Raw genomic sequence first — 17479 nt, forward strand, 5'->3', positions numbered from 1 at the left:
TTTTTAAAAATGTGTAAATTGAAAATAAAATATGACAGTCTTTAAAAAAATAAACAAAAAATGCAAGCAAAGTAGCCTCTGCCACACACAAATATATACAGTTGTGAACAAAAGTTTACATACATGTTAAGATGATATATTATCATGATAGTCTTGATATACATTTTCTTCCAGCGACTCCTATGATTTACTCCAGAAATGGATTTTGGGTCTTCTGCAAATATGACAAGATCTACTCAAATAAACTTACAACAATGCTAATATTTGGTTAAATGTCTTTTAGGGAGACCAGTCTAAAACCTTTGTCCATGTGATCAGCAGCAAACTTGACACAAGCCTTAAGGTGCTATTTCTGGAGAAAACGCTTCCTTCTTGCATGTCATCCATCCATCATCTATACACCACTTTATTCTCTGTAGGGTCATGGAGGCTGGAGTCTATCCCAGCTGACTGAGGGTGAAGTCAAGGACACCTGGACAGGTAACAGTCTATCACAGGGCTACACTTATGGCGATTTCCACTAGCACCTACTCTGCTCAACTCGACTCGGTTTAGGTCGTTTTCCACTACACTGAGTACCACCTCATCGTGGGTGGAGTCTTCGTCGTAGTACGGCAGCCAGGGAGTCCCTCAACGTCATGGAGGACATTGTGGTGATGGTATACCTGCTGCTCAGTGTATGGCTTTTTGTCAGATTCCATCAGTTGTTTGTCAGTTCTGTGGAGAGCAATGCACACCGTCATTGTTGCCAGTTTTTTCTAAAATGGCAGGTGTGGTTTTCATGAAGGAGTCACTCTCGTGTCATCACTCCTTGTCCAATCAGAGGCCTGCACTCTGTAGACGTCACATTATCGGCTCAACTCAGCTTGTTTGGAACCCCGTCCGAGTAGGTACTAAAATAGTAGCTGTTACCAGGTACTAAGTCCTGATGGAGAACCTCACAAACCGAGTCGAGCCAAGTAGGTGCTAGTGGGAAAGCGCCGTACAGATAAACAATCACACTCACATTCACACCTACCGACAATTTAGAATCACCAATTAACCTCAGCATGTTTGTGGACTGTGGAAGGAAGCTGGAGAACCTGGAGAAAACCCACACAGGGAGAACATGGAGACTCTATGCAGGAAGATCCCAGGGAGGCCGGGACGCAAACAGGGGATCTTCTAGCTGTAAGGTGACAGTGCTAACCACTGATCCACTGTGCAACTCTCTCTCTTGACTTATTCAAGTCTATTATTTGCTTTTTCAGATCTGTGGTGAGCTTCTCAGACTTTTCCACTTTAGTGTTTGTGGCTGAGTCTAATGAGTGAATAAAATGAGCTCTATTTAAGTTGGCTCAGCGGAGTCACCAGCTGTAGTCAATCGTATTTACTCATGAGAAGTTAGGGCGCCGCCTTCTATATCACCAAACCTGATTATTCAAGTTGTTTTGTATATTTTTGACCCAGCAGATTTTGTCATATTTCCAGAAGACTTGTAATAAATCTATGAAAGAAACAAAATGCATGTTTGTTTGTTTCTTTTTGTGACATTTTAATTGTTCCAGTATAGAAAATTAAGAGTTATAACAGTAATTGGAAACTCAAGACTGCCATGATATACATGTTTTTTTTTTATAAGTGTACCTAAACTTTTCTTCCCAACTGTATATAGAGCATACTCATAGTAGTGGTGGCTCAGTGGGTAAGGCTCCGGGCTACTGCTCAGAAGAGGTTCAAGTCCCACCAACAAGCTGCCACTGATGGCTCTCTGACACACATATATATGTATGTATGTATGTATGTATGTATGTATATATGTATGTATGTATGTATGTATGTATGTATGTATGTATATATATATATATATATATATATATTTGATTTAGATATATATGTATGTGTATGTGTTAACATTTCATGTTTTGTTGTTTTATGCCATTTATAAAAACCTGACCCTCTTGTGTGAAATATCCCCTAAAACCAGGAAAAGAAAGACAGAGCAACATGTCATAGATGTGATCAGTAGATTCCATTATTCTCTTTTTAAAAAAGACTTCATAAGAATTGACTTCATTCATTCACACATAAAGCCTTTACATGTTTCGTTTTTCACACTGTTCATCAGTGACTTCATAACAACCGTACAACTGTCCAGTGCTGAGCGTCTGAACCACCTGCTGCATATGTTCACTGTCAGTATGTAGAAGTAGTCACATGTAGAAGAATCATTAGTCCTGATCTGAAACAAGGATAAGCTCCAGGAACCATTTATTTCACTCTATCAGCCGTCTGATGATGTAACACCTGCCTCATTTTTACAACCAGGACGACACAAATCAGGAATCAAGTCTGTGTCAAGCAGACTGTTCCCTTATGTTCATAAAGAACATCATTTTAAATGTCTATTATAGTCGTCAGTCAGCCGGTGAAACAGCTTATAAATCAGTCATCCTAATTTCTACTAGTGTCACTAATAGTTTTTAGCTGACCAACGTTTCAGTAAACAGTGAATTCCCAGCAGCCTCAACTTGAGATGAATGCTAAAACGGCGTGCCAACAGGCTAAACATTTGCATATTTATCACTTTTTAGAGAGGAACTGTTGACCAACACATCCAGATTTAATCTTTCCTGAGTACTTTAAATATATTTTGATCACATTAGCTTACAAGTTGAAGGTTTGAGTTCATTCAGTCATCCAACACAGTTTTAATGGCAAAATCCACATCACAGCCCGTTGAGTTTTACTCAAATGTACAACAAAGCTGGAGGTAACACTAGGAAGAACTGAACTCTGGTGGAGCATGCTAACAAATGGCAGGTGAGCTAGCTGTAGCTAACTGATGTGCTGCTGAGGAGGACACGGCCACCGTACAGAGAACAAGTACTTCTGACTTAGAGAGGAACATGAATGAATTTCAGCATGACTAAAAACTTTCCTCACAATTAATCCAAAGAATAAATTCCCTCAAACTTCTGCTGCACCTGTAACCACGCCCCCCTGTGATGTCACCAGGTCCTGGCATACACCTGGACATCCGTACAGCATGAGTTCAACCACAACATGACTTTCAGAAACGACCAAAACAAAACTAAATCAGTCCACATGCACACCACTGTAGATTCAATTATTAAAAAAAAAACAAAAAAAAAACAATTATCCAGCTGGAGGAGGAGAAATATTCTGAGAAATTATCTGACATTGAGAGAAAAAACTCCATGTACTTTTCATTTAATTCATTAAACTGTATTTTCAGATCCAACAATAAGGAAATCAATTTGATTTAGACCAGAAAAACCATGTTTAAAAAAAAATAAAGTAAGAGAATAAATTCTTGTATATTTACATGTTGTACATGTCAGAGAAGTTTGTTTGTCGCATAAATTAACAATATTAATCTCAGAGAATATCCACGCTTTTGTATATTGAAGATTTGGATTTCAGAGAATATCTGAGTTTTTTTCTGACTTTAATCTCAGAGCATATCAGAGCTTTAATCTCATCCATTTACCTCCTCAATCTCAGGGAAGATCCATGTTTTTTCCATCTTAAATTTTGGTGTTAATTTCATGGAATTTGTGTTTTTCTTGTAATTTTTTTTTTTTGCTTTAATGTCAGAATAGAGTTTTTACTCTCGTAAATTTACAATTTTAATCTCAGAATGTCCATTTCCAGCACTTCAATCTTACAGAACATTCAAGAACATTCAACTTTTTTTCTTGGAAATTTACAAGTTTAATGTAAGAGAATATCCAAATTCTTTTTAAATTTACTACTTTAATCTCAGAGAATAGTCTTTTTTTGTCATAAATTTACCACTTTAATCTCAAAAAATATCAGAGGGTTGTTCTTGTAAATTTACAACTTCAAACTCAGACAAGATTTTGTCATAAATTCACAACTTTAATCTCATTTAGTTTTTTTCTCAAAAAATGACTCTCCTCCGTCAGCTCAGTAGTATTTCTACTGATGTACTTATTTAGTACCTACAGTGGCCCTCATACGCCATTGATTCAATCTCATTCAAACACATGTAAACAGACTATAAACTGCAGCTACATCTTGTTCATTTTTTACGTATGGAAAAACCGTTGTCAAGGCAACAGCACAAAACTGACAGTGATGCTAATTAAAGATGCACTAATTAGTATTTCTACATAAAAATAGATCAAATTACACGTTGTGATGAGATGAAGAAGAGTTGGTACATTCATCTGGTAGATGCAAACATGGTTCCTAACTCTTTGCTTTTTAACAGCTACAGTTGTGCTGTCCACATCACAAACTAAACTGCACTGAACTATGTTGAATATTGCATTTTGTTGAATAGGTCTGATCAGAATCTCAGCTTCGTTAGTCATGATTTCAACATGTGGTTTGATCCTTCAGTGTAAATGCATAGGGAATCTAAACAGCAGCGTCCATGCTGCTCTCACCTCCTCACCATTCCTCCGTCCCTCCCTCGTCTTCCTTGTATTTATCGTCCACCAGCATTTGACCCCTATAATTAGCATGAACCTCCCTGCTGTCTGTTTTTGTCTTACTGGTGGAAGATGCAGCCAAGCAGGGCTAAAACCAGTCCAAATCAATTTTTAAAAAGAAACAAAAAGCGGCCCTTTGTTCCTCCTTCTCCCCCAGCCCGATTGTTCGTCCCTGTATTTCTCTGGCACAGTTTGGGTGTTCAGTTCATAGAAAAGGCATCGGGAGTTTCGCTACATGATGATGCGCGGCTCTGGGACGGACTCGTTGATGGATTTGTGCGGCAGGACGTTAGCTCCGTTCAGGTAAAGCTCGTCGTTCACGATCACATCCTCCCCCAGCACCGTCACGTTCTCCATGCGGACCTGACGACAGACGAGTCATCGGTGAACCTGACAGCAGCTGGAGCAAGTCTCTACATTTTCAGAATGAGAATAAACTGATTTGACGCAACGACTGAAGAAGAGCTGAAACCATTTTCATCCTCTTCCATTCTTTACTTTCTCTGATCCAAGCAGAACTAACTCATCTCCAGCATACTGTCCACTGACTTCCAACACTTCATTTTTTTGCTTTGTTTTGGTTCCGAATCTTTTAATCCTTCTTTTAAAATAATTCTACATGATAATGTTTCCTGTAATGCCTCAAAACATCAGTGCATCCAGTATTGGACACTGGATAAGAAGTATTATAAGTAACCAAATAAATGGAACTATTGTTGTTTCTTTGGTTCAATATTTCTGACATTATAATTTAATTATACGGCAGAAAGGGTTTTTTCTAATAAATTTACAACCGACTTCAGGAGACCCAAATTTGTTTCTTGTAAATTTAAAGCTTTAATCCAAAAGAATATCCAAGTTTTTTTTGCTTTTTTTGCTTCTAAATTTACAACTAATCTCAGCAAACATCCAAGTTTTTTAAAATATACATTCATAACTTTGTCAGAATACCCTCACTTTTTTTCTTGTAAATTTTAAAATTTTATTTCAAGCAATACTTGACTTTTAGTTTTTAAATTTAGTTAATTAACAGAAAATAGCAGAGTTTTTGTCTGGTAAATTTACTACTTTAATTTCTGACAATATTTAAGTTTTTTCTTATAAATTTATGACTTATATCTTGGAGATTCTGTGTTTTTCTTTGTGATCACAGTTTAATGCGTTCTCTAAAATTCTTCTGCTTCTCAACACAACATTATCAATAAACCATAAATTAGTACCCTCGTACTGCACCTCTTTCTGTCTGAGATGTTTAGTCACAGACCGATGTGAACTCTCTCTGAAGACGTTTTCTGATCTTGGCTCATATCTGGATGTTTGGAAAATGCCGGCAGCTCCTCCCCTCTACTCACCCACTGGCCGACCGAGGAGCTCCACCCCACGATGCAGCTCTCCAGCCAGGAGTGCGATCGAACCCTCGACCCTTTCAGCACCGTGCACCGCTTTATCCTCACACCGTCCTCCACGACCACGCCGGCGCCGATGGTGACGTTGGGACCGATGGTGCAGTTCTCCCCGATCTGCGCCGTCGGGTCCTGCAGGGGAGGAAGTGAGCACAGACCATGACCATCATGCAGTAGCATCCTGGACCTGATGTGTAGCGTCAACACACTGCACTCACCACCATGACGTTGCCAAGGAAACCGGGCCCCGTATGCAGCCTCTCCGGAGCATGCTGTCGTAGCGACTGGAGGTACATACACATCCCTGTCAGGAAGTCTTTGGGCTGACCAATGTCCATCCAGAAACCTACAGACAGACAGAGAGAAAGACCAGCAGACAAACAACATGCACACATAGAGACATGAGGAGTTAGTTTCCATGGAAACAAGGAGTTTCCTTGTGATTTCCAATAGGTGACTTAGTTTCACTTGCAAAAACGCGTATTCTGCTGCCAGAAAATGGTTTGTTACAGAGAGAAGCCGTGTTAAATATGGAGTAAAAGAAAGCAATTTTCAATGACAGCAGAAAAACTCTCTACAGTTACAATCACAAATGGATCAAGTTCACATTAAATGGACAAAATACTAGGATGTGGTGCTTAAAACCCCAAAAGACAAAGACCAGCACCAAAATGTCATAAATAAATGTATTTATGATGGTGTGCAGGAGTCTGTTTGAAACCTCTGGATATGTTTGAATCCCCTAAACATCTGTCTCATTTACCAGACTTTTAGAGAACTCTACTAACTTCTGTTCATCTAAGGAAAAACGACTTACTCTGAAAACCAATCATTGCATCACATGAACACAACAAATCAGTAGTTGTAGAGCTAGCTCTGCAGCAGCCTGCAGGTTGGAGCTCAAAGAACAGCCCTGGTTTATTTCAACTTGCTGTGTTTTGATGAATAGAGACCCAACAGGCACATTACTGGGAAATAAATCTGAATTATCATTTAAAGAATTGTTGCTGTGACAACAGATCCACATATATTTGAAGTCATCTTTAAAGAATAAAATATTTCTTTGTTCTGAGCTCCGATAGTTCAATAAATCCCCTGCAGGAAATCACAAAACTTCAGTCATTCTTTTACAGTTCCAGAGGGAAACAAACCCTCTACTGCTGTGACCAGAGACTAACTGGGACCAGAGACTAACTGGGACCAGAGACTAACTGGGACCAGTCTGCTGCCTGGACCACAGGATGGAGGGAGGGTTGACTGCCAGCTAGGAGTTCCTCTGTTTCAGCCTCCCAGAGAGGGATGAGGATCTAGAGAAGCACCAACAGCAGACATGGGTCGGTTCTGATCTCTTCTGATGTTTATCTGAACACTAGTCAGGTTTGGGTATAAAGATCAATCCTGTTACAAACGTCCTGTTTTTCGGTGTCGGTGCTTCTCTACAAACGATTCCTCTCCAGAACTACACGAGTTTGGGTTAGAAGAAAAGCCCAAACACTTACGTCTGGTGGAGCTGTGAGCTGCAGAGACCAGAACAAACACACAGAATAGAGAATACAGCACAAGAATAAACAAGAATACAGCGACAAGATGTTCCATTATACTGACGGTACAGCTGAGCTTCTTAGTAAGAACAGCCACAGTGTTTCAGTAGGAACCACTGCTGATGGATCAAATAGCATCTTCTTTAGACACAAGCTGCAGCTTCACATCTTATATATGACCTATTTTACACCTGAATGTCTTTCCTTCTTGACAGTTTCTGTCATAATTATTAATTAATCACTTACTTACTGTAAGAGTTAATCTATCAAATACTAGAATTTGACTATTCTGAGTGTTTCAATTTTAAAAAATAAATGGTAACAATCTGAATTTATCCTGTTATAAAAGCGTAGCAAACCGTACCTCCAAACCTGAGGTTTAAACAGATCTTTGAATTTAACTAGCAGTGCAACACATTTCCCATCCAATAGGCTTTCACATATCTTTTTTTGGCCACAACAACACAATCGTCACTCCCCACCTGCTCTGCTCGCCAGATTCTACTCCCTGTGACGTCTTCCTCGTCCCCGAAATTAAACTGAAGGTGAACGGTTGTAAATTAGACACAGTTTAAGAGATCGTGGCCGACTGTGTGCAGTTTATTTAATGGGTTCCAGTGGAAGAACTGCATCGCTGCACTACACTTAGCAGGTGATGGTGGCAAAATTGAAACCAGGTTCATGATTTTTGTAGGTGCAGTCTCTAAACTTATTGATCACCTGTCATATTATAGTACAGTGCTGAAAAAAAGCGAGAGAAGGCAGGTTGGGGTGAGTGGAGAAGAAAGGCAGCAGCAGGAGAGGAAAAGGAAGGAGGATGGTGGTAAAGCCAGCTGAGTTCCAGTTAAACTAATCCAGTGCTAAAATCTGCACTGGATGGACAGGATCAGAGATGAGGGCATCAGAGGGACAAAGAAAAGAGAAGAAAGAAGAAGATGAAGGAAATGAGAAGAAGAAGATGATGAAGAAAAACAACAAGATGAAGAAGAAGAAGAAGATGAAAATGAAGAAGAAGAAGAAGTAGGAGGAAAAGAAGAGGAAGATGAAGGAGAAGAAGAAGAAGGTGAAGGAGAAGAGGAGGAAGAAGGTGAAGAAGAAGATGATGAAAATGAAGATGAAGAAGAAGATGATGAAGAAGAAGAAGGAAAAAAAGAGGAAGATGAAGGAGAAGAAGGAGAACATGAAGGAGAAGGTGAAGAAGAAGATGGAGAAGAAGAAGATGAAAAAGAAGAAGATGAAAATGAATAAGAAGAAGATGGAGAAGAAGAAGAAGTAGTTTTTACCCTGCAGTTCCATGGCGTACAGCTGTCCCTCCTCTGCCATGACTGGAAAGATTTCTTTCTCTATGGATGTTGGTCTCAGCTGCACACAAACACACATGAATCAAAAAACCTACACATCATTATGCACAACCAGAAGTACACTTTATAATATTGTAATACTTCAAAGCCAACCAGTAACACAGCGACAGAGTGAGGTGGTCACCTGGATCCTGCTGAGCATGCTGGGATTGAAGATGTACATCCCGGCGTTAATCTTGTTCGACACAAACACCTGCGGCTTCTCAACGAAGCGATGGATCCTCCCGCTGTCCGACTCAAACACCACCACGCCGTACTTGGAGGGTTCCTCCACCCGCGTCACCTGCACACACATCAGCATCATATCAGCACTCGCATAAAAAGATGAAATCTCTCAAATGAAAAGTTTTTAGAAAATACAATAACCACTGGTACGTTTTGCATAGTTCTGTAAGTTGTTCACTCAGAAATCAAAACTGTGGTTCTTTCAGTTGCTTCTATTTACTGACATTGATACAAGGGATGAAATAAGGGGGAAATATGAAGTATAAACATTTGTGATATTTTTTCATTGTCAGTTACTTTGACTTTCATTACTTAAAAGCAATAACTCAGTCTATTTCCAGAGTGATTTTACTACTTTCTATTTGAAGCTTATCTTGGTCATTATAAGGGCTAGCAGTACAAACTGTATGGACATTTCTATTCAGAACAGTCTTGGCTCTTCCATCATTTGATAGGATAGTACTTGCAGATGTTTTATATTAGGCTTTACATCAAGGAAAAAAAAAACATTAGTATTATGAAATTGTTATGTTTTTACATGTTTCTCACTATTAAAGGCTTGGAGTAGAGATAGTTTCATAATTGTGTAGGGGAGATTGTTTTGAATCTGGAACTATCAGAACCATGATGGTGGAAAAGAATATGTACTAAATGTTATTATTATATTCACTGAAGCGGTCACATGCAGTAGCTGACTTGTAGAGGGGAATAGTCAGAAAATGTCTGAGGTTATTGACAATAAAGTTCATGTTCTATTTCAGGAGTTTAAGGTCTCTAAAGAGCTCCAAGGAAACAAGGAGCTGTAAAAACAGCAAACACTGTGGCCAAAAGAAGGAGATCCAAAAGTGATTTCTGCCTAATTCATTTTTAACGTTTGTTTTCAGTCTGTCTGGTGCACGTATTTCACCATTTTGAAGTGACATATAAATCGATTTTTTACGAGATTTTTATTTAATTTTATTGATATTTTTGTGTGTGTTTAAAATCTGTAAAATTACTGATTTTTTAAAATTTTTTACAGTATACCTGGTGGAATGAATGAATTAATGAAGAAATTAATATTTATCACCATGAAAGGGAAAATGGAAAAACTGCAGTCTCACCAAGAGCAAGACAACAGAAAATAAATATTGATTTAGAAAATTATGAATACACATCGATAGATCCTGACGTTTTCAGTCTGACTGAATTATCCACTGTTGGACAGCTTTCACCTTTTAACCTGACAGATTTCCCTCTGTTTTATCAACATTGTTTGTTGTAAAATCCCTAAAACCTGACAAAATAAAATCCCCTCTGTGGCTCCGTCTCTCTCACCACGATGGTTCCCTCCTTGCCGTGGTTGCGGTGAAACTGAAGCAGATCTTTGAAGGGAAAATCACAGATGACGTCCGAGTTGAGGACGAAGAACGGCTCGTTGTCGATGTTCAGCAGCTCTCGAGCCAAAGCCAGGGGACCCGCTGTAGAAACACATTTATTAAGTCCAATCTCTGCGTCAGAAACTCCACGATATTTGTCCTAAAGCATGTGTGTGCTTGGATCCCAAACACGCCACAGCATACAACAACGTTTCCGAGAAAGGTGTGCAGTTTGACAGAACCTCCATCCACAAATGGTATTTGGTCAATTAATGAGGAAGAACTCGACCGGGCAGCTGGTCTGAGATGAACAGAAACTCACCGGTTCCCAAAGGCTCCTTCTCATGAGACAAAGAAATACGAATCCCGAGCTGAGAAGAAAACAGAGAAATGTTCAGAGCGCTGCAGCACGAAAATCAATTCTAATCACATCAGATCAGAACAAATAGAGAAGACGAGCACTCAGAGAGTGCAGTACTCCGCCAAGGCTGCTAGGTCGTATCATTTCAGACAGATGGAATCTTTAATAGAAAATGACCTTGCACTGAGCACAGGCGTGTGTTATGCATGTGTATGTAATGTACGGATACCGAATCATGTGACCTAAATATGTAGCAGGAGGCGGGAATTGATGGGACTCAGAAACACCCCCACAGTTTAGTCAGTTGTTCCTCAGATCATTTCACACAGATAAGACCGGATAAGTCCTCAGTGGACGATTTATAGTAGGATCACAATCATGTGATCATCAGCAGGCAGCTGACATAGCGTTCACTTGTTGTCATGGTTACAGTGACGCCGTGCTGCTATCTGGCAGTGATACAGAAATCTTTAACAAATCCTTGGATCCAGACTATAAGCTGCATCACTGATAAAATCTGATCACTTGGTCCGTGTGTCATTTCTGACCTTCCCTGAGAATTTCATCTGAATCCACTGGTCCGTTTTTGAGTAATGTTCAGCACAGACAGACGGAATCACAGACGGACAAACGTACGCCGATCGTCACATAACTCCGTTCCTTGGCGGAGTAAAAATGTTGAGGAATGATTTGGACACAAAAGCATGATGGGGAAAGAAACAGAGCACATCCAAGGTCTTGAGTAGAATAAGAACACTGGCTTCACCCTATTTTCAAACGTATATAACTAAAGACTAATCACCAAGTGTTGTCTACACTGAAAAAAGTAATGAGGGAGGCCGAGGTATCAAAGAATACTGCAACATGATGAAAAATAATCATCTTTTAAAAATGAAGTCAGCAGCGATTTCATTAAAATACATTCTCTAGCCTTACTTTAACATGAGATCGTGCATTTTTCATGTTTAATGTAGAATATTTACATTTGCAAAAACAATGGCAAAAATCTCTCTCTCATTATTCTGCCATTTATCAAATAGAAATAATTTTGGTAATCCCAACTGACCTAAAACAGGAAAGGTTTAGTCTGATTTAATGTCAGTGAGCAAAAAAAGGGTATATGTCTTTGTATACAGTGTATGTAAACTTTTGGTTTCATCTGTATATATAAGGTAATATAGTTCTAGATGTAGTACACCTCCTGGAATAGAAACTCTAGAACTTGAATTCCACCAGGAAGGTTTTGGCAGCGTACCAGTTGTTTACCCCCTTTAGCATGCTAGCAGGGTTGGCCTGTGAAGCTGCAGGCTCTGTGTGACTAGTATGAATCTTGTACGACTCCCATTCTATGTTTGAACTCCTGCAGCTACAACCTCTGATTGTGGAGCTCACTTCATCCTCTAACCATGCAGTAAAGTTGATTAAAATAAGATGGTTGTCCTTAGTGTTGACAGAAACACAGTGTTATTTTGTGGAGTTCTAAAACTGAAAATTTGCAGAATGACACTAAACTTGTCCAAGATGCTGTAAAAATCATCCAAAATGACTTGAAGATGATCCAAAATTGCAGAAAATTTGTCCAGAAATGACAAAAATCTTTCCAAAATAACTCAAAAATTTAGCAAAATTACTTAAATCTGTTCAGAATGAAGAGAAAATTATTAAAAATGACTGAAAACCAAGTGGACAGATTCTATGTTGCCTTGATTTCTGATCATCAATAACTAATAAAGCAGCCTTGGAGGAGGACTGCGCTGTCAGTGCTCTTCTTGCTGTATCTGCTCTCAGTGTGTGTCAGGGTGCTGATTGATGTACGTACTCTCTGCTCCTGGACTCTCATCTCTCTCTCCAGCAGCTCTGACATGTAGCTCACAGCCAGAACCACGTGGTCCACACCGGCCTACAAAAACACAACCACCAATGAGGAAAGCTCACAGCCACCTGTCAGAAGTACAGCCGAATGTCGCCTCCGTACCTTGACCAGCGCCTCCACCTGGTGCAGCAGGATGGGTTTGTTACAGAACTCCACCAGCGGTTTGGGAACGCTCAGGGTGAGCGGTCGCAGCCGAGTCCCATAGCCCCCAACCAGGATCAGAGCCTTCATTCTTCTGCCGTTAGCAACAGTTACCGAAGAGGACACAGTTCATCAACACCAACACATGGAAGAGGAAAAAGCTACAATGATTACAGAAGCAGACGTTATCCAAAGCAGCATTTCTATGACAGATTATCACATTTGAGTTGACTCAAAGTTTACTTTTATTACTCTGAAGACCATATTTGTCATATTCAGAGTCTAGAGTCCAGCAAACTGCCATCACATGAATTAATTACAACCTGCAAGACAAAAGAAATGCACATTTTCTCAGCTCAGTGGTTTTATTTTATTGTCAGTTCCGTTTCCTCTCTATACTTTCACACTAAAAATGTCTGCTTGAGTGTCACACAAAGAGCAAGGCTGACATGCAGCTGTCTTTCTTTCAACTATCAAACTATGAGCCAAACCTGAAAAACAGGTTAAAACTTCAGATGAACAGTCGCTGTGTCTGAACACATCGACTCTATTCGTCACTGATAGCAGCAGGTCTAGAAGCAGAGTGTTTGGATGAGACCATGCCGTTAAAAACTTTACTATTTATTCTTTAGGAGGAATGATTTCATGTTTCTCCACTGGGCCAAACAGAGGCACTATTGGGTCGGAACAAACACACATCGATGCCAAGGTGTGTCCTGGTTCACAGAGGCCACGACATGCAACAGTAAGTGTAAAGAAAAGTGTATGCATGGATTTTCCTGTTATTTCTGATCACTGACAAACAAGAATGTCATTTGTGCTTAAATCCATCCATCCATCCATCATCTATACACCACTTTATCCTCTGTGGGGTCATGGAGCTGTGGGTCTATCCTGGCTGATTTAAGGTGAAGGCACGGCATATTTCCCAACACTTTTATTTATTTTTTTTACGGCACTCTTTCAGCAGGTTTTTTCTCACATATAAATTTGTTTCAGTTTATTTCAGTTATTAAAGATAAAAACCTGAAATCTTCTCCCTTTTGAAATCAGATGATTTGCTCTGTTTTTACAGTTTCTGGCTGGTAGACGGTGTAATTTTGGAAACTGCCTGCAGTTCAACCTAAAAACTCTGAATTTTTGTCTTTTATAGAATGCTTTCATTGCAAACACTTGATTTTTTTTGGCAAATTTATAAATGACAGAAGCAGAATAAAGTCATTTTGATGAATTATCATAATTTTCAGCTCACTTCTGACTTTTTTCCCGACAGTAAAATTATGTCACACATGATGCATTCACAGACTGTTGAAAAGTTGAAAATCTGTTGTCATTTTGGTGATATTTTTGAAGATGTAACGTCTTTCAAACCAGCTGGTTTTGGGGTTCAGAGGGATAAACTGAAAACCTTTCATTTAACACGCTAACGTTCAGTTTGCCTATCGGGCTGCAACTATTTCTCAACTAGTCGTCAACTTTTAACTTATTCTGCAACTGTTTTCATCATTGTATGAGAGATTTTTTTTTTAAAAAAAAAGAAACAGAAATTGTCTGATTTGAGCTTCTCAAATGTCCATATTTTCTGGTAACCATGAATATCGGCAGTAGAATCCATTTAATAGTTGTGGACAACTATGGACAACCCTGGACAGGTCTCCAGTTTATCACATAGATTTTCCTTTGGCGCCAGCTGAAACCTATTTGAAAGGGAATCAGAAGTTCTTCTCTGTATCCGTCCATCAGCTCCGCCGGCTCATCCTACAGTTCAGAAGGGTTGACACTGAGCCAGGGGCAGATTGGATCCTCAGAAAAAGAGATTTAACTGCTCATATCTCAGTTTGCCTCCTTGTTTGGGTCAAATAACAAAAAAATCACCCAGTGAAACTTGTTAAAAACTAAAACGTTAACTTTTATTTTCACTAGGAGTGGCACACAGGCTACTTTGAAAGATTAGAAATATGTTTAAAACAGACACTAGAGTGGGTTAAAGCATCATTATGGTTATTTAAGTGTAAGACAAAATCACTTCCTAATCAACTTCCTAAACCTGAATCCAACCCCAATTTTCCAGTAGATGAACCAAAAAAGTAAACATGTCTCTTTAGTGAAGCATGTCGTGGCTGTTAGTTCTGGTTTTGTTTTTCATCATTTCATTCATTCTTTACAGAAGTCTGACTGAGCATCAGAGTTAGTGTCCTATTTAAATCCCTTTATAGTGTAGGAAAGCACCACAGATCAACACAGTGGATTCCTCTTGTTATATCGAACATAACGCTAACGGTACATGTGAGAAAACTTTAGTGTTTGAGTGTGAACAGTGAGTTCAGAGACAAACACAGACTGAGCTCATGTTTTGGTCTCATTGAAGTGGAGTTAGCTCCCGTTAGCACAGCGAGCTAACTGGCCTCTGACTTCATGTACAGCTACGAACCGCCTGTGGGCCGCTTCGGAGACGTTTGCTAAAGTCTCCAGTCTTGGTGTAAGTGACTAAAGAGGATAAAAACCCACCTGGATTTGACCAGCAGAAGTCCCGGGAGGTTCGTGAATCACTGGAACTCTCGTAATGACACGTAAGACCGTCCAAGCAAGAATTCCGTGTTTGTTTCCGGTGCCGCCGCAGTGCGTCAATCGTGACATCATTACACGTACAATATCCGGTCCGACTTTTCAAAACAATAATAGGGTAGGGTTGTGGTTGTTTTTTGTTTTGTTTTTTTTACACTATTTTAAAATGAGATTTCATTAAATAAATAAATGTCATGAATATTTTTATTTAATAGACGTGACCATTAAAGAATTTCATTTGCCCTGTAATTTTACATGAACCTGTTAAATGAATCTATCTATCTATCTATCTATCTATCTATCTATCTATCTATCTATCTATCTATCTATCTATCTATCTATCTATCTATCTATCTATCTATCTATCCATCCATCCATCCATCCATCCATCCATCCATCCATCCATCCATCCATCCATCCATCCATCCATCCATCTATCTATCTACAGTCATGGAAAAAAAATGACTAGACCACCCTTGTTGTCTTCAATTTATTGTTCATTTTAATGCCTGGTACAACTAAAGGTATATTACCAGAAGAATATAATGAACACGACAAAAAATGCAGCTGATTCCATAATACTTTATGTCCTATTTGACATGCTTCAGCTTCACCGTATTCCCAGGAAATATAAGAGGACATTTCATGTCATCAGCAGCACTGCACATGTAAAGGCCTAGAGTGGTTTCCTGCTGACATTCAAGCCGTAGCACAACTCAGAAGCTGTCAGCTCTCACATAATGCCTCAAACTAAAGAATTATGTGAAGCCACAAAGGCAGCCATCTTGGCACTGCTGGAAATTAGTATGAGTGAGAGACAGGTAGAGAAAAAACGAAAGATCTCCAAGACAGCCATTCTTTACACCAAGAAAAAACAAGCCCAACATGGTTCTACCAAACTGCTAGCTGGTCAGGAAACGTCTTTCTACCCACCAGATAACCGTCACTCATCCATTCCTGTCAGGAATCGTCGTCAGACCTCCAGGGACCTTAAAAATGAGTGGACACTGTGGAGAAATGGGACTTGTTGGGCAAGGACAGTTGGAAAGTGACTTGTTGAAGCTGGTCTGAAGTCACACAGGGCAGGAAGAAGCCCTTCATCAAGGAAAGGCAGAGAAAAGCCGGTTACTCTTTGCTGGGCTCACAAGGATTGGACTGTTGATGATTGGACTAAGGTTCTCTTCAGGGATGAATCCAGTTTTCAGTTGATGCCCAGTCCAGCCAACTTACTGGTTAGGAGGAAGCCTGGAGAAGCTACAAACCAGACTGTCTGGCCCTACAGTAAAACATGGGGGTGGATCAGTGACCATCTGGGGTAGTTTCAGTCTGGGTGGAACAGGGTCAATAAACCAGGTCATGTTTGGGGCTACTCTTGGAAACAGTCTTCTTCATTCAGCTGGAAAACTCTTTCCTGCCTCCCATGACTGGATGGAGAACTAGAACACTGGAACCATACCTTGGCTGCTCAATCACCAGATCTAAATCCCTGTAACCCTCTACCTCTATCCCTCTATCTCTACCTCTCTACTTCTTCTGTCCCTCTCAACCCACCCGGCCAGCAGCAGATGGGTCCCCCCACATTAGAGCCGGGTTCTGCTCGAGGTTTTTTTCCCTGTTAACAGGGTGTTTTCCTGCCACTGTCGCCTTTTGGCTTGCTCTGGGGGTTCAGGCATATGGGTTCTGTAAAGCGTCTCAAGACAATTTGACTGTAATTGGTGCTATATAAATAAAATTGAATTGAATTGAAATCCAACTGAAAACCTGTGGAAACTCATCAAACACTAAATGGAGAACCACAAGCCCAAAAACAAAGCAGATTAGTTAGAATTAGTGCAACAGGACTGGGCTGCTGTGACAGCAGAACAACGTCAGAAGCTGGTGGAGAGCAGCCAAGACGCATGACTGCAGTCATCAGAAACAATGGTTATGAATCAGTACTAACTCCTGTGTGGATCATGTGACTAAACAGACAGAAAAGAAAACATGGAATCCTAAAAGCTGTTTTTGGCAGCACAATGCCATAGCTATTGATGATTGGTTATTATCTAGAAAACCATGGAAAATGTCTGATATCAGCTCTGAAATTAAACTCTTATCAGCTATTTCTGTTGTTATCATTGTATTTGTCCAAATAAATGTACCTTTAGTGGTACCAGGAATTAAAATGAACAAGAAATTGAAGAAAACA

General features: G+C 39.7%; 1 protein-coding gene across 3 annotated transcripts; it reads right to left on the reverse strand.

Moving 5' to 3' along the window:
• Positions 1–1992: 1992 nt before the first annotated feature.
• On the reverse strand, positions 1993–15372 carry gmppb (GDP-mannose pyrophosphorylase B). 3 transcript variants are annotated; one of them, XM_023294077.3, is made up of 10 exons: positions 15235–15372; positions 12688–12820; positions 12532–12612; positions 10674–10722; positions 10311–10453; positions 8893–9051; positions 8691–8769; positions 6085–6212; positions 5816–5998; positions 1993–4826 (listed from the first exon to the last, which is right to left on the reverse strand). In XM_023294077.3, the coding sequence occupies exons 2-10, from the start codon at positions 12814–12816 to the stop codon at positions 4695–4697; spliced, it is 1083 nt and encodes a 360-aa protein (XP_023149845.1). In that variant the 5' UTR covers positions 12817–12820; positions 15235–15372; the 3' UTR covers positions 1993–4694. The 3 variants fall into 3 exon arrangements, with proteins under 3 accessions (XP_023149845.1, XP_023149848.1, XP_035796803.1); XM_023294080.3 differs by having other exon boundaries at positions 12688–12817; positions 15235–15334; XM_035940910.2 differs by having other exon boundaries at positions 12688–12887; positions 15235–15321.
• Positions 15373–17479: the final 2107 nt, after the last annotated feature.

This window comes from Amphiprion ocellaris, chromosome 5, assembly GCF_022539595.1.
Source record: "Amphiprion ocellaris isolate individual 3 ecotype Okinawa chromosome 5, ASM2253959v1, whole genome shotgun sequence".
Lineage (NCBI taxonomy): Eukaryota > Metazoa > Chordata > Actinopteri > Pomacentridae > Amphiprion > Amphiprion ocellaris.